Source organism: Haematobia irritans, chromosome 5, assembly GCF_050003625.1.
Source record: "Haematobia irritans isolate KBUSLIRL chromosome 5, ASM5000362v1, whole genome shotgun sequence".
NCBI lineage: Eukaryota > Metazoa > Arthropoda > Insecta > Diptera > Muscidae > Haematobia > Haematobia irritans.
In genome coordinates this window covers 100,697,653-100,723,894 of record NC_134401.1, presented here as the reverse complement: position 1 = coordinate 100,723,894, position 26,242 = coordinate 100,697,653, and the positions used below count along the sequence as shown (strand labels likewise).

At 33.9% G+C, this 26,242-nt stretch overlaps 1 protein-coding gene across 2 annotated transcripts in view; it reads left to right on the top strand.

Annotated features, from left to right (window-relative positions):
• The window catches only part of TpnC41C (Troponin C at 41C), a 50,042-nt gene that overhangs the window by 8,723 nt on the left and 15,077 nt on the right, over positions 1 to 26,242 (top strand). The window contains exons 1-2 of one of the 2 annotated variants that reach the window (XM_075309408.1): positions 7,792 to 8,081; positions 22,142 to 22,169. In XM_075309408.1, coding sequence (XP_075165523.1) covers positions 8,079 to 8,081; positions 22,142 to 22,169 — 31 coding nt within the window. In that variant the 5' untranslated portion in view covers positions 7,792 to 8,078. Of the gene's footprint in view, positions 1 to 7,791; positions 8,082 to 22,141; positions 22,170 to 26,242 lie in introns of those variants that run through there. The other variant, XM_075309407.1, reaches the window with a different exon arrangement.

The following is a 26,242-nucleotide window of genomic DNA, read 5'->3' as shown; positions in this document are numbered from 1 at the left end:
CATTGCAGTGAAACCACTAAGAGAAGCTTGGAAACCCTCAGAAATATCACCAGCATTACTGAGATGGGATAATCCACCGCCGAAAATTTTTTTAGTGTTCGGTCGAAGCAGGAATCTAACCCACGACCTTGTGTATGCAAGGCGGACATGATAACCATTGCACCACGGTGGTGCAATGGTTCGCATAGCCCCCATATGCACGGTTTATGTATATGGGGGCTATATATAATTATGGACCGATATGGACCATTTTTTGCATGGTCATTAGAGACCATATACTAACACCATGTACCAAATTTCAGCCGCATCGGATGAATGGACCCAAATTTGGGGGTCCGTTTATATGGGGGCTATACGTAAAAGTGGACCGATATGGTCCATTTGCAATACCATCCGACCTACATCAATAACAACTACTTGTGCCAAGTTGCAAGTCGATAGCTTGTTTCGTTTGGAAGTTAGCGTGATTTCAACAGACGGACGGACGGACATGCTCAGATCGACTCAGAATTTTACCACGACCCAGAATATATATACTTTATGGGGTTTTAGAGCAATATTTCGATGTGTTACAAACGGAATGACAAAGTTAATATACCCCCATGGTGGTGGAGGGTATAAAAAACAACAGCTTGTCAAAATTTTATTTCTATAGAAAGTTTTGTCAAAATTTTTATGTTTTACCGAAAAATTATTTTTCATGTTAGCCTGATACTGGAACAGGCGATTAACGTCCAAATGCATGATATCTTAATTTACAATTAATTATTATTCGATAATATTTATTGCTATAGAAAATTATTTCTAAAGAAATTTCTATAGCAAATATTTATATGGTTAATTTTGTAAAATGTTTATTTCTATCGAAAATTTTGTCGAAATTTTATTTCTATCGAAAGATTTATCAAGATTTTATTTTTGTCGAAAATTTTGTTGAAATTTTATTTCCATCGAAAAAAATTATTTATTTCTATAAAATATTTTGTCAAAGTTTTATATCTATAGAAAATTTTATAAACATGTTATTCCTATAAAAAATTTTATTTCAATCAAACATTTTGTCAAAATTTTATTTCAATGGGAAATTTTGTCAAAATTTTATTTCTATCGAAAATTTTGCCAAAATTATATTTCTATCAACAATTTTGTCAAGATTTTATTTTTGTTGAAATTTTATTTCCATCGAAAAATAATATTTATTTCTATAAAATAATTTTTCAAAGTTTTATTTCTATAAAAAAATTTTATAAAAATTTAATATCTATCGAAAATTTTAATTCAATCGAAAATTTTGTCAAAATTTTATTTCAATCAGAAATTTTGTCAAAATTAAATTTCTATCGACAATTTTGTCAAGATTTTATTTTTGTCGAAATTTCATTTCCATTTCTATAGCAAATATTTATATGGTTAATTTTGTAAAATGTTTATTCCTATCGAAAATTTTGTCGAAATTTTATTTCTATCGAAAGATTTATCAAGATTTTATTTTTGTCGAAAATTTTGTTGAAATTTTATTTCCATCGAAAAAAATTATTTATTTCTATAAAATATTTTGTCAAAGTTTTATATCTATAGAAAATTTTATAAACATGTTATTCCTATAAAAAATTTTATTTCAATCAAACATTTTGTCAAAATTTTATTTCAATCGGAAATTTTGTCAAAATTTTATTTCTATCGAAAATTTTGCCAAAATTATATTTCTATCAACAATTTTGTCAAGATTTTATTTTTGTTGAAATTTTATTTCCATCGAAAAATAATATTTATTTCTATAAAATAATTTTTCAAAGTTTTATTTCTATAAAAAAATTTTATTAAAATTTAATATCTATCGAAAATTTTAATTCAATCGAAAATTTTGTCAAAATTTTATTTCAATCAGAAATTTTGTCAAAATTAAATTTCTATCGACAATTTTGTCAAGATTTTATTTTTGTCGAAATTTCATTTCCATCGCAAAATAATGTTTCTTTCTATAGAATATTTTGTCAAAATTTTATTTCTATCAGAAATTTTGTAAAAAATTAATTCCTGTCGAAAATTTTGTCAAAATTTTATTTATATCGGAAATTTTGCAATATTTTATTTCTATAGGAAATTTTGCCAACATTATATTTCTATCGACAATTTTTGCCAAAATTTTATTTCTATCGACAATTTTATCAAGATTTTGTTTTAGTCGAAAACAAGATTTTATATCTATAGAATGTGTTGTCAAAATATTATTTCTATAGGAAATATTGTCATGATTTTATTTCCATCAAAAAACAAAAAAAAAAAAAAAAAACATTTATAGCAAATTGTGTCAAACTTTTATTTCTATGGAAAATTTTGTAAAAGGTTTATCCTATCGAAAATGTTGTTAAAATTTTATTTGTATAGGAAATTTTGTCAAGACATTATTTCTATCGAAAAAATTATTTGTATAGAAAATGTTGTCAAAGTTTTGTTTCTATAGGAAATTTTGTCAAGATTTTATTTCTATCGACAAAAAAAGTATTTCTTTAGAAAATGTTGTCAAAGTTTTACATCTATGGAAAATTTTGTAAAATTTGTTTCTTATCGAAAATTTTTTCAAAATTGTATTTCTATAGGAAATTTTGTCCCGACTTTTTTCTATGGAAAAAAATTATTGTTGTTGTTTTTTGATTTCAGCTTAAAACCATGCATTGACTAAACTACAAGTGTAACTTAACCAACAGAGGAAAAGAATATTTGTCAAATTTATTTGGGCAAAGCCCTATAGATTGTAAGGTGGTAGGATGGACGCACGTTTCGGAATTACCACATTCCTCATCAGCATCCTCTACTTGCAGCAAAACTATCAACCAATTATCAGAATAAATTCAGGCAGTTCGTTAAACCCAACAATGAACCACACTTGAACCTCCCGAAAAAAGGTTTTGCATGACAGCCGGCTTATGCCGAAACAAAATTCGTACAAACATATATAATTACTATAGATATAAAATTATATCTATAGTAAATGTTGCCAACGTTTTACTTCCAAGGGAAATTTTGTGAAAATTTTTTCCTATCGAAATTTTGTCAAAATTTTATTTATTTCTCTAAAATTTTGTTAAAATTCTATTTCTATCGAAAAAAAACATCTTATTTCTATCGAAAAATAATAATTTCTATAGAATTTTTTTTTTAATTTTTTTTATTTTTATTTCTATGGAAAATTTTGTAAAAATGTGTTTCTACGAAAATTTTTTAAAAATTTTATTTCTACAATAAATTTTGTGAAAATTTTATTTCTATAGGAAATTTAGTCCAAAGTTTCTTTGTATAGAAAATTTTGTCAAAATTTTATTTCTATAAAAAATTTTGTCAAAATTTTATTTTCATAGAAAATTGAAGTACCTCTTAATTTATAGTTTGTAACAAAATTCAAAAAATGTATTATTAAACTTTCATACACTGAAAAAAATATTGTCGTGAGTTCAAAGATTTCATGTCTTTAAAATACGAATGCAAATTTTGCTTAGCATAGAAGACGCATTTCTCTAGTATAAAGTTTTTTTCCTTGACCAAAGGTCGATAAACTTTTCAATGACGTCGTATTGTCCTTATAATTAAGTGATTTGATTTAAAAATGGATATCATAACATGAAAGAAAAAATGTTTGGGCTAAGGCTTGACTTTAATAATTTAGAAAAAATCTTTAAATTTAATGAAATTGTCTTTAAATTTGTTGTCTTTTTGCATCTTGAGTACAAAGCAAAAATCGTTCAAATATAGGACATGTTTTTCAACATTTTATTTTAAAGACGTTTTTTACTTGAAACACAGCATAATTTCTACTAAAAGTCGAGTCTTAATTTGGAAAATAAAGTCGTCGTTAACTTGTTTTTAAAGGACTTTGATAGCATATGAAGAAAAAAAAGCTGAAAAAGCGAAAAATTTGCTTCCTAGAAGCATGTACACAAAACCCGATTTTAAAAGAGAATTATGTCTTAAAAGTATCCTTACTTGTATTCTCCGCTTCTTTGGCTCGGAATCAATACCAAATTTTTTAAAGTAAAGACAAAATCTTTGGAACCGGGTATGCTTTTTTTTCAGTGTAGAAGTCTAATCTTAGGGGGTTTCTTGTTGTCCAATGAAATTGCTGTTCCTGTCGTTTGCGGTATTTAGTTTTAATTTTTTGTTTCTTTTCGTTGATTATCCAGATGGACGGACTCTAAAAAAAAAACAACCGAAAAAAGAAAAGTGGAAACCTCAACGCTGCATAAAATTTATAAAAAATCTCAAACGCCATCAGTAAGATGACTATAGCATTTGCGATCCTCATTATCGTCATGTGTGGTGAAGTGTAACAAAATTTGGCACTCAATAGATTTTAGGCAAATGGCAACATATCACCATAATGTTATTGCTGCTGCTTTAGGTCCACCACTAACGTAGAAGCTATTGTGAGCTTCGGTGGTCAGCTTAGCGTAGATAGAAGCTCTCATAATTCTATGATGCATGGGATGCCACTGTTGGATAGCTACTTAAGTGATTTTATGTGATTGGGATAATATGCGAATGCTTAATACACTATTCGAGTTATAAAGGAATAACCAGAATTGGAGTTCAAAACTTGTCTGTGAGAAACTATGGTGTTAGAAGTCGATATAAACCACCCTCATCCATAGTATGTGGGTATATTAACTTTGTCATTCTGTTTGTAAAATATCGAAATATTGGTTTCAGATCCCATTTGCCACATTTCCCACATAAGCCGACTACGGCTTGCGGAGAAAATTTCATCCTATCCGGTTAAAATTTGGTGTTAGTCTTTGGTTTCTAACAATCATGAAAATTAAGTGCTTCGACTTAAAATTAGGTATCTTTAGATGAAAGAAAATTTTGTTGGAATAAGACTTTAATAATTCTGAAAAATTCTTCAAAATGTATGAAAACGTCTTTAAATTTGTTGACTTTTTGTATCTTTACTACAAAGAATTTAAAAATCGGAGATATTTCTCAATAATTTATTTTAAAGACGTTTTGTACTTGAAACATAGCATAGAATCTGAATCGGGTCTGTATTTGTACAATTAGTTTGTGGTTAACATGAAGAATACTAAAAACAAGTATATACGGCCGTAAGTTAGGCCAGGCCGAATCTTATGTACCCCCCACCATGAATTGCGTAGAAACTTCTACTAAAGACGGTCATCCACAATTAAATCACTTGGGTTGCGACCGATGGCAAGGCATCTTAAAACTTCTTAACATCCTCTTCTAAATTGTAAGTTAGTCCATGCGGGATATATAGTAGACAAAAGAAAGGTCGATTAAATACTTATATATTCAGTTCTTGACCGGTATATATAGGGAAGAAATATTTACGAACCGATATGAACTTTTGTGCTGCAATTATAGAGACAGAATTGAAATATGGGGGCCGCTTTATATGGGGGCTTTATACAATTATGAACACGAGTCTACCACAAATGGCAGATTTTTTACTGTTTGGTAGATTAGTAGAATTCTTGATGTTTTGGACGGTTTTGCAAAATATTCCTCTCCAACTATGAAATGCTTCATAAATTTTCTATAGAAATAACATTTTGACAAATTTTTCTACAGAAATAAAATTCTGACAAAATTTTCAAGAGAAATAAAATTTTGACAAAATTTTCTATAGAAATAAATTTTTGACAAAATTTTGTATAAAAATTATATTTTGACAAAATTTCCTAAAGACATAAAATGTTGACAAAATTTTGTATAGAAATAAAATTTTGACAAAATTTTCTATAGAAATAAAATTTTGACAAAATTTTCTATAAAAATAAAATTTTTATGGCAAAATTTTCTATAAAAATAAAATTTTTATGACAAAATTTTCTACAGAAATGAAATTTTGACAAAACTTTCTATAGAAATAACATTTTGACAAAATTTTCTATAGAAATAAATTTTTGACAAAATTTTGTATAGAAATAATATTTTGACAAAATTTCCTAAAGACATAAAATGTTGACAAAATTTTCTATAAAAATAAAATTTTTATGGCAATAAAATTTTGTTAGATTATTTTTGGCTCGAGTGGCAATCGTGATTTTTCTGTGATTGGGGATCGGTTTATTTGAGGACTCTATATAATATAGATCGATATGGACCTATTTTGGCATGGTTGTTGTCAGCCATACACTAGCGAAATTTACCAAATTTTAACCGAATCGGATGAATTTTGCTCCTTCAAGAGGCTCCGGAGGTAATATCTGGGGATCGTTATATATGAAGGCTATATATAATTATGAACCGATATGGACCAATTTTTGAATGATTGTTAGAGACTATATACCAACACCATGTTCCAAATTTCAGCCGGATCGGATGAAATTTCGCTTCTCTTAGAGGCTCCGCATGCCAAATCTGGGGATCGGTTTATAATGGGGACAATATATAATTATGGACCGATGTGGTTCAATTTTTGCATGGTGTTAGAGACTATATACCAACACCATGTACAAAATTTCAGCCGGATCGGATGAAATTTGTTTCTCTTAGAGGCTCCGAAAGCCAAATCAGGGAATCGGTTTATATGGGGGCTATATATAATTATGGACCGATGTGTACCAATTTTTGCATGGTTGTTAGAGATCATATGCTGACACCATGTACCAAATTTCAGCCAGATCGGATGAAATATGCTTCTCTTAGAGGCTCCGTTTATATGGGGGCTATACGTAAAAGTGGACCGATATGGCCCATTTGCAATACCATCCGACCTACATCAATAACAGCTACTTGTGCCAAGTTTCAAGTCGATAGCTTGTTTCGTTCGGAAGTTAGCGTGATTTCAAGTGGCGGACGGACGGCCATGCTGATATCGACTCAGAATTTCAACACGACCCAGAATATATATACTTTATAGGGTCTTAGAGGAATATTTCGATGTGTTACAAACGGAATGACAAAGATAATATACCCCCCATCCTATGGTGGGTGGTATAAAAATGTTATCGTAGATCAAACATTTCATGTCCTTCAAATAGGATCTCAAATTTTGCTAAGCCTAGAAGACGCAATTCTCTGCTACGAAGTTTTCCTCAAAACTCCAATTTTAAAAGAGAATTGTGTCTTAAATTTATCCTTACTCCAATTCTCCGCTTCTTTGGCTCGGAATTGATACCAAAATCATTAGTGTAAAGACAAAATCCTTGGAAGAGGGCATGATTTTCTTCAGTGTAGGACGAAGTAGTAAACGAAATGAATATACCTCACATATTCCCACAAGAGTATAACTCTATGGATGAATGATTTTCTTTTTGGTTAGGAAAATTGGACGGATATGTTGTGCTTGTACACTGTTGTCTACAACATCGATGGCTGCAACATTGGATGCCATATGCAGTCACTACACACATCGCAGCCATCAATGTTGTATGCCTTGTGAGGCGAATAAAGTGTTAAAGGTGTTTCACATTTCTTGCCCATTGCGGCAGCTGATATATCTTCTTCCAATATTTCTTGTTGTTGTTTTTGTTGTTCTTGTTATTGCTCATCTTGTTCATGTCTTATAAATATTTTTATAGTTTTTCGTATTTATTTGTAGTTCTTTACACCTTCAGTGATGTTTTCGTTGTTGTGGGGTTGTTTTTTTTTGCTGGTTGGTTGCATCTTTTCATATTCATTCAAATTTGTTGTTGATATTTGTGCGATTTTTGTTTTTGTCAGGGGGCACATGCAAAGGATAAGGGGGCGAAATTCGCTGACGCTGTAGATGTCTAATCACACGGGCATGGGGAAAAAAACTTCTAAGCCTTTAGATTTTGTAATTGATTTAGTTCTTCTAAATCATTTCTCAGCGTAACAACAACTGTGCACCCACCAGCGCACCACACTATCTTGGGCACAGGCAGGCACCACGGCCTCAAAAGTACGGCACCATCAAAAGACAGAAGACAACGTTGAGCGAGCGAGTGACAAGAAGCGCGTAGAACTCGAAAAAAAAGTTTCATTAAAATCGTTTTATACCAAAAATTCAAAACTAAAGCTCAAAAATCCAAATCAACTCTAAAAATTTATTTTCTATTTTTTTGGAGTAGTTTAATTCTAATTTAAATACAAAAATGGTTAGTGTTTTCTATTTAAAAAAAAATGTCTAAAAATATGGAAAATATTTCCTTTGAAAAAAACTATGCTTTATTGGGTAGAATTATTTCATCTCTTTGAAGTGAGGTGATTATCTCTACCGTTTAATACCCATATTCACCTCACAAGATAAACGAACATTTTGTTTAAAAGAAAGTGTATATATGTGTGTGTGTGTATTTTATGGTGTTTATTTGTGTATGTGTGCATGAGTGTAATTATAAGTCGTAAAATTCCATTTTTAATTAAATTTATAATCCCATTAAAATTCCTTGAAAATTATTGGTCTACTGTTTGTTAGCCATAAATTTTTTTCAATGATGAGCAATGTCTGCTTTACACATCATATACTGAAAAAAAAAAATATTATCGTGAGGTCAAAGATTTCGTGTCTTTAAAATACGAATGCAAATTTTGCTTAGCATAGAAGACGCATTTCTCTAATATAAAGTTTTTTTCCTTGTCCAAAAGTCGATAAACTTTTCAATGAAGTCGTATCCTTATAATTAAGTGATTTCACTTAAAAATGAGTATCATAACAAGAAAAAAAATGTTTGGGCTGAGGTCAACTTGACTTTAATAATTCAGAAAAATTCTTTAAATTTAATGAAATTGTCTTTAAATTTGTTGTCTTTTTGCATCTTGACTACAAAGCAAAAAATCGTTCAAATATAGGACATGTTTTTCAACACTTTATTTTAAGGACTTTTTACTTGAAACATATCATAATTTCTACTGGAAGTCGAGTCTTAATTTGGAAAATAAAGTTGTCGTTAACTCGTTTTTAAAGGATTTTAATAGCATATGAATTTCTTCAAGGCTGAAAAGGCGAAAAATTAAAATTTGCTTCCTAGAAGTACACAAAACCAAATTTAAAAGAAAATTGTATCTTAAAAGTGTCCTTTCGTGTATTCTCAGCATCTTTGGCTCGGAGTCAATACCAAATTTTTTAAAGTAAAAACAAAATCTTTGGAACCGGGCATGCTTGTTTTGCAGTGTAGCCATATAAAGGGTGATTTTTTAAGAGCTTGATAACTTTTTTAAAAAAAACGCATAAAATTTGCAAAATCTCATCGGTTCTTTATTTGAAACGTTAGATTGGTCCATGACATTTACTTTTTGAAGATAATTTCATTTAAATGTTGACCGCGGCTGCGTCTTAGGTGGTCCATTCGGAAAGTCCAATTTTGGGCAACTTTTTCGAGCATTTCGGCCGGAATAGCCCGAATTTCTTCGGAAATGTTGTCTTCCAAAGCTGGAATAGTTGCTGGCTTATTTCTGTAGACTTTAGACTTGACGTAGCCCCACAAAAAATAGTCTAAAGGCGTCAAATCGCATGATCTTGGTGGCCAACTTACCGGTCCATTTCTTGAGATGAATTGTTCTCCGAAGTTTTCCCTCAAAATGGCCATAGAATCGCGAGCTGTGTGGCATGTAGCGCCATCTTGTTGAAACCACATGTCAACCAAGTTCAGTTCTTCCATTTTTGGCAACAAAAAGTTTGTTAGCATCGAACGATAGCGATCGCCATTCACCGTAACGTTGCGTCCAACAGCATCTTTGAAAAAATACGGTCCAATGATTCCACCAGCGTACAAACCACACCAAACAGTGCATTTTTCGGGATGCATGGGCAGTTCTTGAACGGCTTCTGGTTGTTCTTCACTCCAAATGCGGCAATTTTGCTTATTTACGTAGCCATTCAACCAGAAATGAGCCTCATCGCTGAACAAAATTTGTCGATAAAAAAGCGGATTTTCTGCCAACTTTTCTAGGGCCCATTCACTGAAAATTCGACGTTGTGGCTCGTTAGTAAGTCTATTCATGATGAAATGTCAAAGCATACTGAGCATCTTTCTCTTTGACACCATGTCTGAAATCCCACGTGATCTGTCAAATACTAATGCATGAAAATCCTAACCTCAAAAGAATCACCCTTTAGTTTTTATGCACTCCATCAAAGGAATGGTATATGTGCGTATTGAAATATTCGTCGCCGGAGTGGATCCTATTTTGCTCATTTGTCCGTCTATCAGTTCATTTCCGCTGAGAAATTTGCAGATTGGCCTTCAGTTAAACACAACTTCATTAAAACTAAGACAATGGTTATAACCGAACATTTTTTTATTTGTTGATTGTTTATATTTGTTGAACCAAATATAGTTTGCTTGAATATTTATACCCTTCACCACTACTGTGGAATAGGGCATAATAAGTTTTCTGCATTTGTATGTAACGCCAAGAAGAAAAAGCCTGAAACTCATCGTTTAGTTTACCGATCGTCTTAGAATAAAATTCAGTTTAAGTCGTCCTCAAATTTGGCACAGAGGTTTAATTAGGCTCAAAGACAATCGCTATTGATTTTATCAGCCTAAACGGTTCAGATTTAGATATAGCTCCCGCATATATCTTTCATCCGATTTGCCCTTATATGGCCTCAAAAGCCAGAGTTTTGCCCTGATTTGCTTCAAGTTTTGCACAAGGGGTACGTTTAAGAGTATCGTTAAGTGTTTTATTTTGTTTCTTAAACTTAAAAACATTAATTAAGTTACTATATTATAACTAGTCTATTATATTGAGATTAACTAGTATTTTATGATAAAATAATTATTCTAAGTCTTAAGCAGTAAGGTGCAGACTACTGGTTGAAACGCATATTCAGATCAGAAGGTTTGTACTCGTATCTATGAAGCCTCCTTGATGTTAATTCTTGCAGTACTGTGCACGTAGAGAAGGAATATGATCACCTCAAACATGTTTCAAGAGCAAAATGTTTTTTTTGTATGGTGACCATGTAATATGTTTGTCACTATAATGTTATTTTCTCGTCATGGATGCGAAAACCATGTTACATGGTCACCACCCAAAAATAACATTTTGCTCTTAAAACATTTTTGAGGTGATCATATTCCTTCTCTGGATGTAGGAACCTCTGCATTTTAGTGACAGATCAGTCTTAAGTGTGCCAAATTTGGTTAAAATCGGTTCAGATTTAGATATAGCTCCCATATATACCTTTCGTTCGATTTGCTCTTTTATGGCTTCAAAAGCCAGAATTTTGCCCTGAGTTGCTTCAAATTTTGCACAAGAAGTACGTTTAATAGTATCATTAAGTGTGCCAATAGATAAAGCCTCCATGTATTTATTCTTCCGGTTTATACAAATATGGCCAAAATACCCACATTTTACACAAAATTCTGTGATGATTTTCCCATATCGTAGTCATATCCTACACACTGTAATGCCAGACTTTCCACAGAATGGTTGAGATTTAAATAGGGCTCCAACTTATGGAAATATCGCCCGACTTGGCCAAATAATATGTCACAACCCACAATTGACCATGCCGAGATCCAACCAATATCCTTGTAAAATAGCCACTGCTAAGTATTGCAATGGGCCATATCGGTTCACTTTTACGTATAGCCCCCATATAAACCGATCCCCGGATTTGGCTTGCGGAGCCTCTAAGTTAAGCAAATTTCATCCGATGCGGTTGAAACTTAGTACGTGGTGTTAGGCATAAGCGTAGGAAGGCCTCTGGGGAGGGGGCTTAGACCCCCCCAGAATTTTGAATTTAAAGAACTTCCTGAGTAGTTCAAATAAAGAACATCATTGGGAGTACATCTTCTGGAAGTGCTTTTAAAGTTGTGTCTTTGGAAGAACTTCCAAATTTTTTTGCTGGGAAATGTGTGGAACTACTTTTACTTGCTTTATTATAAATTAATTTTCGAGTTATTTTGATGTTTTTATTCATTTTTATGAAATAAAACATTAATTGAAATATAAATAAATGAAATATAAATTTTTAGCTAGGGAGGCTATAGCCCCCCCTAGGAAAATTGTCTAGCTACGCTAATGGTGTTAGGTTAAAGTGGCAGCCCGATTAAATTTCAGGCTCACTTAGACTATTCAGTCCATTGTGGTGTTAGTAAATGGTCTCTAACAACCATGCAAAAATTGGTCCATATCGGTTCATAATTGTAAATTTGGTACATTTCGCTAGTGTATGGCCGATAGCAACCATGTCAAAATTGGTCCCTATCGATCTATGTTATCCAATTACAGAAAAATCACGATTGCCACACGAGCCAATCTACCAAAATGTTATTGCCATAGAAAATTTTGTCAAAATTTTATATTTCTATACAAAATTTTGTCAAAAATTTATTTCCATAGAAAATTTTGTCAACATTTCATGTCTTTAGAAAATTTTGTCATAATATTATTTCTATACAAAATTTTTTCAAAAATTTATTTCTATAGAAAATTTTGTCAAAATTTTATTTCTATACAAAAATTGGGTCAAAATTTTATGTCTTTAGGAAATTTTGTCAAAATATAATTTCTATACAAAATTTTGTCAACAATTTATTTCTAAGAAAATTTTGTCAAAATTTTATTTCACTCGTTTTGTTATTGGCATAAGCCAGCTATCATGTAAAACCTTTTTTCGGAAGGTTCAAGTGTGGTTTACTTTTGGGTTTAGTGAACTGCCTGAATTTGTTCTGATAATTGGTTGATAGTTTTGCTGCAAGTAGAGGATGCTGATAAGGAATGTAATAATTCCGAAACGTGCGTCCATCCAACCATCTTGCAGCCTATAGGGCTTTGCCCAAATAAATTTGACAAATATTCTTTTCCTCTGTTGGTTAAGCTACACTTGTAGTTTAGTCAATGCATGGTTTTAAGCTGAAATAAAAAAACAACAACAGAATTTTATTTCTGTAGAAAATTTTGTCAAAATGTTATTTCTATAGAAAATTTATGAAGCATTTCATAGTTGGAGAGGAATTTTTGCAAAATCTTCCAAAACATCAAGAATTCTATCAATCGACCAAACAGTAAAAAATATGCCATTTTTGGTAGACTCGTGTTCATAATTGTATATAGCCCCCATATATAACCACCATATTTCAATTCTGGCTCTATAATTATAGCACAAAAGTTCATATCGGTTCGTCATTATTTCTTCCCTATATATACCGGTCAAGAACTGGATATATACGTATTTAATCGACCTTTCTTTTGTCTACTATATATCCCGCATGAACTAACTTAGAGGGTGGTTAAAATTTCAAGGGCCGATGTTGATTTTGAATAAAACACAAACTATTTAGGAAATTAGTTTAATTTTATTTTATTATGATATATGTATGGAACGAACTATCGGCCAAATAGGCGCCGCGACCTCGGTGGCACACCTCCATCCGATGATCCAAATTTGGCATAATGGAGGTTCTATGCCGTTAATGTGCCGAATTATCTCATCCTTTAGCTCTTGAATTGTTGCTGGCTTATCGACGTACACATTTTCTTTCAAATAACCCCAAAGAAAAAAGTCCAACGGTGCCAAATCACATGATCTTGGCGGCCAATTGACATCGCCGTTACGAGAGATAACACGGCCATTGAATTTGTTGCGCAAAAGAGCCATTGTTTCGTTAGCTGTGTGGCAAGTGGCACCGTCCTGCTGAAACCACATATCGTCCACATCCATATCTTCCAATTCGGGCCATAAAAAGTTCGTTATCATCTCAGGATAGCGAACACCATTCACAGTAACTGCCTGACCGGCCTCATTTTGGAAAAAATACGGCCTGATGATGCCGCCAGCCCATAAACCGCACCAAACAGTAACTCTTTGTGGGTGCATTGGTTTTTCGACAATTACTCTTGGATTCTCATTCGCCCAAATGCGGCAATTCTGTTTATTGACGAATCCACTGAGGTGAAAATGTGCCTCATCACTGAAGATGAGGTGCACGATATGCATTTTGATTTGAACGCCCATTTTCATAATAAGTCTGGATAACTTTGACACGTTGTTGGATTGTGTATCTCTCCATGGTTCAAATTGGATAAGTCTGAAATAGAGAAATGTCAAATAAAATTCGAAAAAACTTGGCGTTTAGGTGTGGTTCACATTCAACATCTGCCCTTACAATTTAACCACCACATACATATATTCCTAAATACAGGGCGTCATTTCGTTGAGGTATCTGTATTTGGTTTACAGGTGGGCAAATTTTGTTTTGTTTTAAAGTAAATGTTAACTGGGTTGATTTAGATTCATTTGCTTTTATACGCCATTTGCTGAGCCATAAGGATAACGTATTCATATTGTGCTGGAGAGTATTGTTTGCATTTGTTTCATTTTTGTCCACAGCCAGTATCGCTGTGTCATCAGCTGTTAGAAATGAAAATGTAAACTCATTATATCTCCATCCAATGGTATAAAAATGGTTAAAAAATCTGCCACGATGCATCATGTCCTTCCGATTGACTAGTTTGCAGAATAATTTTCGAAGAGATGAAGCAATTAATTTTTGTTATCTTTTGTATACAAAGAGGATTTTTATTTATAAGTTTTTAAATTTAAACAAGTATATACAGCAGTAAGTTCAGCCGGGCCGAATCTTAAATACCCACCACCATGAACCAATTATTAGGGTTTCCTTTGAAATTTCAGGAGGGCTTGAGGACTTGAGGACACTTCCCGATGATAAATTTAAAGATTTCACCTATGAGGACTATATCAGATTCTGGATTTAGTTCTAAATTTCAGGCAAATTGGATAAAAACTACGAATTCTATAAGCCCAAAAAGAAAAATCGGGAGATCGGTTTATATGGGGACTATACCAAAACATGGACCGCTACTCACCATTTTTGGCACACCTCTTTATGGTTCTAAAATACCTCTAGAATTTGAAATTGAGGCAAATTGGATAAAAACTACGGATTCTATAAGCCCAAGAAGTAAAGTCGGGAGATCGGTCTATATGGGGGCTATACCAAAACATGCACTGACACTCACCATTTTTGGCACACCTCTTCAAGGTTCCAAAATACCTCTATATTTTCAATTTCGCGCAAATTGGATGAAAACTACGGTTTCTATAAGCGAAAGACCCCAAATCGGGAGGTCGGTTTATATGGGGGCTATACCAAAACATGGACCGACACTCACCATTTTTGGTACACCTCTTCAAGGTCCCAAAATATCTCTAGATTTTCAATTTCGCGCAAATTGGATGAAAACTACGGTTTCTATAAGCGAAAGACCCCAAATCGGGAGGTCGGTTTATATGGGGGCTATACCAAACCATGGACCGACACTCACCATTTTTGGCACACCTCTTCAAGGTCCCAAAATACCTCTAGATTTTCAATTTCGCGCAAATTGGATGAAAACTACGGTTTCTATAAGCGAAAGACCCCAAATCGGGAGGTCGGTTTATATGGGGGCTAAACCAAAACATGGTCCGACACTCACCATTTTTGGCACACCTATTCAAGGTCCCAAAATATCTCTAGATTTTCAATTTCGCGCAAATTGGATGAAAACTACGGTTTCTATAAGCGAAAGACCCCAAATCGGGAGGTCGGTTTATATGGGGGCTATACCAAAACATGGCCCGATATAGCCCATCTTCGAACTTGACCTGCGCGCAGACAAAAGACGATTCTGTGCCAAATTTCAGGACGATAGCTCCATTATTGAATGCTGTAGCGTGATTACAACAGACAGCCAGACAGACAGACAGACGGACAGACGGACATGCTTATATCGTCTTAGAATTTCTCGCTGATCAAGAATATATATACTTTATATAGTCGGAAATCGATATTTCGATGCGTTACAAACGGAATGACAAACTTATTATACCCCGTCACCATTCTATGGTGGTGGGTATAAAAAAAAATACATTTTATAAATATATCTTAATGATGTATTTGCATGAAGTAAGAGCTTTTTCAGGATTACTTGAAGTCATCTAAAAATCTATGGAGACGCTTTATAGCAAAACTTTCTCCCACTAATCAAGGGTAAATATGTGATGGTGATATGATCTATTTTTCTTGCCTGAATTGTATTTCTCTATATAGTTTTAGGCCTTTGGGTCAAATTACACTCCCTTTAAATCCATTAAATGTGAGATATTTTCAAACTTTTTATGCCTGGGTTAAGGCTTTGAGGAAACCACCAAATCTTCAATATCGTCCTACAAAGGTGATACACAATTTAGAGACTTTCAATTCAGGTATTTTATGAGAGCAATATACTGAAGCAACCGATTTGGAAAGATTTAAATAGAAACAAAATTTTGCTTGCACTTTTCTGTTTTTATACCCTCCACCATAGGATGGGGGTATATTAACTTTGTCATTCCGTTTGTAACACATCGAAATATTGCTCTAAGACCCCATAAAGTATATATATTCTGGGTCGTGGTGAAATTCTGAGTCGATCTAAGCATGTCCGTCCGTCCGTCCGTCTGTCCGTCTGTCCGTCTGTCCGGCTGTCCGTCCGTCTGTGGAAATCACGCTAACTTCCGAACGAAACAAGCTATCGACTTGAAACTTGGCACAAGTAGTTGTTATTGATGTAGGTCGGATGGTATTGAAAATCGGCCATATCGGACCACGTTTACGTATAGCCCCCATATAAACCGATCCCCAAAATTGGCTTGGGGAGCCTCTCGGAGCAGCAAAATTCATCCGATCCGGTTGAAATTTGGTACCTGATGTTAGTATACGGCCTCTAACAACCATGCAAAAATTGGTCCATATCGGTCCATAATTATATATAGCTCCCATATAAACCGATCCCCAGATTTGACCTCCGGAGCCTCTTGGAGGAGCACAATTCATCCGATTCGGTTGAAATTTAGTACGTGGTCTTAGTATACGGTCTCTAACACCCATGCAAAAATTGGTCCATGTCGGTCCATAATTATATATAGCCCCATATAAACCGATCCCCAGATTTGACCTCCGGAGCCTCTTGGAGGGGAAAAATTCATCCGATCCGGTTGAAATGTGGTACCTGATGTTAGTATACGGCCTCTAACAACCATGCAAAAATTGGTCCATATCGGTCCATAATTATATATAGCTCCCATATAAACCGATCCCCAGATTTGAACTCCGGAGCCTCTTGGAGGAGCAAAATTCATCCGATCCAATTGAAATTTGGTACGTGGTGTTAGTATATAGTCTCTAACAACCATGCAAAAATTGGTCCATATCGGTCCATAAATATATATATCCCCCATATAAACCGATCCCCAGATTTGACCTCCGGAGCCTCTTGGAGGGGAAAAATTCATCCGATCCGGTTGAAATGTGGTACCTGATGTTAGTATACGGCCTCTAACAACCATGCAAAAATTGGTCCATATCGGTTCATAATTATATATAGCTCCCATATAAACCGATCCCCAGATTTGAACTCCGGAGCCTCTTGGAGGAGCAAAATTCATCCGATCCAATTGAAATTTAGTACGTGGTGTTAGTATATAGTCTCTAACAACCATGCAAAAATTGGTCCATATCGGTTCATAATTATATATAGCTCCCATATAAACAGATCCCTAGATTTGACCTCAGGAGCCTCTTGGAGGAGCGAAATTCATCCGATCCAGTTGAAATTTGGTACATGGTGTTAGTATATGGTATCTAACAACCATGCAAAAATTGGTCCATAATTATATATAGCAAAAGTCATCCGATGCGGTTGAAATTTGGTACATTTCGTCAATTTATGGCCTCTAACAGCCATGTAAAAATTGGTCAATATCGGTCTTTAGTTATATATAGCCGATGACTTTTTACACAAAAATTGGTCCATATCGCCAAAAATAATCTACCAAAACTTTATTTCCATAGAAAATTTTGTCAAATTTTATTACTATAGAAAGTTGTGTCAAAATTTCATTTCTATAGAAAGTTTTGTCAAACGTTTATTTCTATAGAAATGTTTGTCAAAATTTTATTTCCATAGAAAGTTTTGTCAAAATTTTATTTTTATAGAAAATTTTGTAAAAAATTTATTTCTGTAGAAAATTTTGTCAACATTTTATTTCTATACAAAATTTTGTCAACATTTTACTTCCATAGAAAATTTTGTCAACATTTTATTTCTATAGAAAATTTTGTCAAGTTTTTATTTCTATAGAAAATTTTGTCAAAATTTTATTTCTATAGAAAATTTTGTCAAGTTTTCATTTCTATAGAAAATTTTGTCAAACTATATTATATACGTATTTAATCGGCCTTTTTTTGTTTAATATATACCCCGTATGGGCTAACTTACAATTTAGAAGACAGTGTTAAAAAGTTTTACGATACCTTGCCATCGGCAAGTGTTATCGCAACCCAAGTAATTCGATTGTGGACGACAGCCTTTAGTAGAAGTTCCTACGCAATCCATGGTGGAGGGTACATAAGATTCGGCCTGGCCGAACTTACGGCCGTATATACTTGTTTAAATTAATTTAACCAGAATAAACATTCGAAAAATCAAAGGAGGTTTTGGGTGGTGTGCTATTAATTTCAATAGCTTATGTATTTTTTGGCTTAGATGCAAGCAATTTTAACCATTATTATAGACAAAGAATATATAAAATTCTTGGCCATGGAGAAATTCTAAGACGATATAACTGTTTCCGTCTGTTTCTGTTGTAATCAATCTGCAGCCTTAAATAATGACGCTACTATAGGTATTTTAAGTGCTCAAATACACTCAAAAAAAGTTTACTTGGATCCAAAGTTTTTGACCTTTAAGGATTATGGCATTGATTCCGAGCCATAGATGCGGCTCCTTTAAAATAAAGACATTTTTTAGCGACCTATCTGGCTTTAAACCTACGACCAATAAAATAAAATTAGGATACAGATCTCATTTTTCAAATTGTCATTCTCTTTTCGCGGTTTATTAATAAAGGTACTCACGTACAAACAAATATCAGTTTAAAAATCTAAATTATAACGGATACTTCAAAGTAAAAAATATTTTCTTAATACGAAAAAACTTTAAACCAAAGACGCTAAATCCTCAAAATAAATCTTGGCCTATATTTGAAGCGTTTCTATCTTAACTCTAAAGTTTCAATATTTCAGTTAATTTAAGGACAATTTCTTTAAATCAAAAATGTGTTACTTTACTTTAAGGAAAATTAGCCTTATTTCAAAGACATGCGACTTTAACGCAGGGACGCAAATTTACAATTTTCGTGTTCTATATTTAACGAAAATATTTTTGAAGCAAAGATTATAAACTTTATTTTAATTAAAATTTCATTATTTTAAAGAAATATGTCCTTAATAATTTGTAAATTTCGCATCCTAAAATTTAGGTTACGAAATCTTTAATATTACGTAAATATTTTTCATAGAATTCGGTCAACGTTTTAAGACGTAAGAATTTTTTTCTGGTTGTATCATAAATAATACAGTTCTCATTTAAGGGTTAAAAAACTCTCTGATAATTATGTTAAAATTTATTCTAATTATTATTTTTTTTTATTTTAAAGAAATGTATCTTTAGTAAGGGTTAAGGGTTGCTTAATTTTTTACATTAGGTCAATATGTTTTCAGTATAGTATAGTATCTTGATTGATTTCTCAATATAATCGATGTTAATCACTTTGCGAATTTAAAAAAAAAAAAAAAAAAAAAAACAAGTATATACGGCCGTAAGTTCGGCCAGGCCGAATCTTATGTACCATCCACCATGGATTGCGTAGAAACTTCTACGAAAGATCTTAAAACTTCTTAACATCGTTTTCTAAATTGTGAGTTTGATTGTTAGAGACCATATACTAACACCATGTACCAAATTTCAGCCGGATCGGATGAAATTTGCTTCTCTTAGAGCAATCGCAAGCCAAATTTGGGGGTCCGTTTATATGGGGGCTATACGTAAAAGTGGACCGATATGGCCAATTTGCAATATCGTCCGACCTACATCAATAACAACTACTTGGACGGACGGACATGCTCAGATCGACTCAGAATTTCACCACGACCCAGAATATATATACTTTATGGGGTCTTAGAGCAATATTTCGATGTGTTACAAACGGAATGACAAAGTTAATATACCCCCATCCTATGGTGGAGGGTATAAAAACGTTGGCCATTATCTTTCTAACCCATAACCGTAATTCACTGTTTCGTCGACTTCCTCAACCTTCAGGTTGTGCTTATGTTTCATCTATCTCATGCACCTTTAATCGGCGCCCAGCCTATACAAGTTCGTGAATTTTTTTGTTCATCTGATTTATGATATAGGATATAAATAAGGATACTCTCCGGGATCACGCGTCCGGGAATCGTCTATCGGACAGGACCCATTGGTGTTGAGGTTCACGTTCTACACTTCGAAGCAATAGATGCGTAAACCAAAAATAAAACATAGAAAACAACCAGGAGAATTAAACCAACATTGCAATATGTTAATAACCCAGCACAAAAAAAGCGTCACAAAAACGTAGTGAAAATGTTCTTTTTGGATCCGGAAGTGGTGCAAAATTGGCGGAGAAGCGATGAGTTTAACATGGTCTTGTCATAGGGCGAGTTCTAAAAATTTTTATGTAAAGCGAGTTCTAAAAAATTTTATGTACAGAACTTCCTGTGTAGTTAAAATAAAGAACATCATTGGGAAAACATTTTTCGAAGTGCTTCTAAAGTTGTGCCTTTGTAATAGGTTAGGTTAGGTTAGGTTATGTGGCAGCCCGATGTATCAGGCTCACTTAGACTATTCAGTCCATTGTGATACCACAGTGGTGCCTTTATAATAACTTCCTAAGTTTTTCTTTGCTGCGAATTAAAAAAAAGTTAAGTTCTAATTCTCAATATACTCTCAGTGGAATAATCAGGATGTAAGGTTGTCTTTTCTTTTCTGTGTTCCTCAACTCGAAAACGGCCATCGACTGCCGCAAATCTCTCAATGAGATGGCTGAGCAGCACAATATTCACCTAATATGGGTGCCTGGCCACAGGAACATACCGGGGAACTGCGAAGCAGATGAGCTAGCAAGGCTAGGTTAGGTTAGGTTAGGTGGCAGCCTGATGTATCAGGCTCACTTAGACTATTCAGTCCATTGTGATACCACATTGGTGAACTTCTCTCTTATCACTGAGTGCTGCCCGATTCCATGTTAAGCTCAATGACAAGGGACCTCCTTTTTATAGCCGAGTCCGAACGGCGTTCCACATTGCAGTGAAACCACTTAGAGAAGCTTTGAAACCCTCAGAAATGTCACCAGCATTACTGAGGTGGGATAATCCACCGCTGAAAAACTTTTTGGTATTCGGTCGAAGCAGGAATCGAACCCACGACCTTGTGTATGCAAGGCGGGCATGCTAACCATTGCACCACGGTGGCTCCCAAGGCTAGGAACTACCTCACATATTCCAGGGGAACTAGAATCTGTTGGTGTGCCTCTGGCTACCTGCAAGCTCTTACTGCGTGAGAAGGCTGTCATGATGGCAAATGTTCGATGGGAGAATTGCAAGGGCTGTAACGACACCAAGCAAATATGGCCCCATTTAAACTTAAACCGCACACTAGATATGCTAGTGTTCTCGAGACGCCAGATATCACTCCTGATATCTGCTATAACGGGTCGCTGCCTGATAGGCGATTTTGCAAAAACTATTGGTGCGAAGTATAATGACTATTGTATGAGCTGTCATGATGCGGAGGAAAAGGAATCAATAAAACACCTCTTTTGTGAGTGTCCTGCATTTTGTGGAAGGCGTAAGCAAATTTTAGGGGCATATAGCTTCAGATTACTGGCGGACCTGGAAAACGTTAACTTAGCAGTCTGCTAATGTTTTTGGAACAATCTGGTTGGTTCAACAGAAGAAAATAATCGAGAAGGTTCAACGGTTATAACTAGAAGTGCCCATATGTAATAGGTACTTTTAGTTAATGTGGTATCACAATGGACTGAATAGTCTAAGTGAGCCTGAATCTTAATCGGGCTGCCACTTTAACCTAACCTAACCTAAGGTTGTCTTTTAGTTATTTTCTAAACGATCGATCATTATTGAGTCAATCTAGATCTGGATGTCCGTCTATTCATGCACTATAATGGTAGCAATTTTTTTGCGATAGGGAAGAAAGCTTTTTTCATGTCGAGAAATATCATAGAAAAATATTTATGTTTCCAAACTAAACAATCAATCGAAAGGAAGTGCTAATAAATAAATTTTACTTATAAAATTTTTCAATTTCTCTTTTTCAGGATGATCTGAACAAGGAACAAATTGTCCGTAAGTATTTCCTCTGAATGTCAAAAATCTAAATAGCAATCAATTAATAAAATGACATAATTACAAAACTAAGAAGACAACATTTACCACAAAAGATCAAAGTGAATAATAAGTCCACTTGTAAATATATGGACGGACAAACGGACAGATGGACGGACACGAGTATAAGAGTTAATGCTTTGGCAACTAGACATGTTTTTCCCATTTGACATTATGAAGTACCCCATGTGATTCATAATTGCTTGACAGCAAACGATTAATAAGAAATTAAGAAATTGCATGTGAATTAGGAAAACTCTTGTGGATGCACTTGAGATGCAGATACCAGATGCAGTGAAAGATTGATCTATTAAAACAAAGGGGCCTGTTATGCCATAAGTTAAACGAACATTCCAAGGAAGGCGCCCACATAGTCAAAATGTCAAACATTTATTATTCATTGTAGTTTTGGGAGATAAATAGATGGATGGACAGTCACAGCTGGATATATGGATTGTGGCGAAAGTACACCACTATTGAAGACATTTGAATTTGCAAGAAATATAAAAATACTATTAACAAATATATATGGCAAAGTCTTCGACATAGTCGAATGTTCAATGCCCTTCACCAAGCACAGCACTCGGAAATGGGGTATGAAGGCGCTCAGATTATATGAATATCTCAATTTATGTTAGTTGGTTTTCGATCATATCATTAAGACGTGTCGGTCACTTGAAGATTTCCTGACAAAATAGCTCGAGAACATTCATCTTATCCCCTATCCCTTAAATGGGCACTGTATCTTTTACGATACAACCAGAAAAAAATCTTACGTTTTAAAATTTTGACCGAAATCTATGATATCAAGTTTGTTGTATTTAATACATCATAGTGCTATTTTTAAAAATATTCTTTTCCGGAAAATTTTTGTACTTCAGAGTTGAGGTGTGCACGTGACACGAAACTGTCGTGAATCACGAAAAATTTCGTGACCAAACCAAAAGTCGTGCGTGAGCGTGAGTCACGAAAATAATTTCTTCGTGAGGGTGCGTGAGTAACGAATTTTGGAAAATTACGCTCACGACAAAAAAATCCCGCCCACGGACGGATTGCTCTGAAGCTCAGATCAATCTGCAGTCAAAAATAAAAATCACATTTTTACCAAAAATTAAAAAAAAAAACTATAAAAACAATTTTTTTTTGGAAAAAAATGTGGTATGCAGATGTTTTTTATTTATCAGTTTGCATATTATATACTTTTTTTGGAGGAAGAATGTTGATATAAACATATTAATAAAACTGGGTATCTTTACATGAAAGAAAATTTTTTTTTGGGTAAAGTCAACCTGGCTTTAATACTTTCAAAATTAACGAAATTGTCTTTAAATTTGTTATCTATTTGGATCTTGACTACAAGTTTGTCCATACGTGGTATTAGACAAAAAAGGCAGATTAAATACTTATATAATTCAGTTCTTGACCGGTATATATGGGGAAGTCTACAAATAACTACACCCTCAAAACAAGTCGCTTCTGTAACATATGCCCCAACAATATTTTGCTTCAAGCATATATATTCTCAGGATTGGTCCAAACAAAATATTGGTTGTATTATTCAAACATATTGTAGGCATACATTGGTAGAAAAAAACAAGTATATACGGCCGTAAGTTCGGCCAGGCCGAAGCTTATGTACCCTCCACCATGGCTTGCGTAGAAACTTCTACTGAAGACTGTCATCCACAATCGAATTACTTGGGTTGCGGTAACACTTGCCTATGGCAAGGTATCTTAAAACTTCCTAACATCGTCTTCTAAATTACAAGGTAGTCCATACGTAGTATATATTAAACTAAAAAAGACCGATTATATGCGTATATAATTAAGTTTACAGTTTCTATAGAAATAAAATTTTGACAAAATAAAATTTTGACAACATTTTCTATAGAAGTAAAATTTGGAAACAATTTTCTATAGAAATAAAATTTGGAAAAATATTTCGATAGAAATAAAATTTTGACAAAATGTTCTATAGAAATAAAATTTTGACAAAATTTTCTATAGAAATAAAATTTTTACAAAATTTTCTATAGAAATAAAATTTTTACAAAATTTTCTATAGAAATAAAATTTTTACAAAATTTTCTATAGAAATAACATTTTGACAATGTTTTCCATAAAAATAAAATTTTGGTAGATTAGTTTTGGCTCGAGTGGCAATCATGAATATGAACCGATATGGACCAATTTTTGTGTGATTGGGGATTGGTTATATATAACTATAGACCGATATGGACCAATTTTGGCATGGATATTAGCGGCCTTATACTAACACCACGTTGTCAATTTCAACCGGATCGGATGAATTTTGCTCCTCCAAGAGGCTCCGGAGATCAAATCTGGTAGACGGTTTATATGGGGACTATATATTATGGACCAATATGGACCAATTCTTGCGTTTTGTTAGAGACGACATTCTAAAACCATGTTCAAAATTTCAACCGGATCGGATGAATTTTGCTCCTCCAAGAGGCTCCGGAGGGCAAATCTGGGAATCGATTTATATGGGGGCTATATATAATTATGGACCGATATGGACCAATTTTTGCATGGTCATTAGAGAACATATACCAACACCATGTACCAAATTTCAGCCGTATCTGATGTAATTTTCGTTTCTTAGAGGTTCCGCAAGCCAAATCGGGGGATCGGTTTATATGGGGGCTATATATAATTATGGACCGATGTAGACCACTTTTTGCATGGTTGTTAGAGAACATATACCAATACCATGTACCAAATTTCAGACGGATCGGATGAAATTTGCTTCTCTTAGAGGCTCCGCAAGCCAAATCTGGGGATCGGTTTATATGGGGGCTATATATAATTATCGACCGATGTGGACCAATTCTTGCATGGTTGTTAGAGACAATATACTCACACCATGTACCAAATTTCAGCCGGATCGGATGAAATTTGCTTCTCTTATAGGCTCTGCAAGCCAAATTTGGGGGTCCGTTTATATGGGGGGTATACGTAAAAGTGAACCGATATGTACCAATTTTTGCATGGTTGTTAGAGACCATATACTAACACCATGTACCAAATTTCAGCCGGATCGGATGAAATTTGCTTCTCTTACAGCAATCGCAAACCAAATTTGGCGGTCCGTTTATATGGGGGCTATACGTAAAAGTGGACCGATATGATCCAATTGCAATACCATCCGACCTACATCAATAACAACTACTTGTGCCAAGTTTCAAGTCGATAGCTTGTTTCGTTCGGAAGTTAGCGTGATTTCAACAGACGGACTGACGGACGGACATGCTCAGATCGACTCAGAGTTTCACCACGACCCAGAATATATATACAGTATGTCAAGAAAGTGTTTTGACAATAAGATAAAAATTATGTTTTGTTCCAAAATTAAATATAATGAAATTTTAAAAAATATTTTATTATGTATTTTGCAAAGTATACATACGTACACAGCATTGCTGCAAAAAATATAAAATATTTCAAATTCAATTATTTCTGAAATTTGAAATATTTGGCAATGTCAAAATACTTTCTTGACATACTGTACTTTATGGGGTCTTAGAGCAATATTTCGATGTGTTACAAACGGAATGACAAAGTTAATATACCCGCATCCTATGGTGGAGGGTATAAAAATAATGAAATGTTCTTTGTGTGTATATATTTTTAAGGCGCCAATTGGTTACCTTCATTTTTATACCTTCCACCATAGGATGGGGGTATATTAACTTTGTCATTCCGTTTGTAAACACATCGGTGAAATTCTGAGTCGATCTGAGCATGTCCGTCCGTCCGTCCTTCTGTTGAAATCACGCTAACTTCCGAACGAAACAAGTTATCGACTTGAAACTTGGCACAAGTAGTTGTTATTGATGTAGGTCGAATGGTATTGCAAATGGGCCATATCGGTCCACTTTTACGTATAGCCCCCATATAAACGGACCCCCAAATTTGGCTTGCGAATCCTCTAAGAGAAGCGAGTTTCATCCGATCAGACTGAAATTTGGTACATGGTGTTAGTATATGGTCTATAACAACCATGCAAAAAT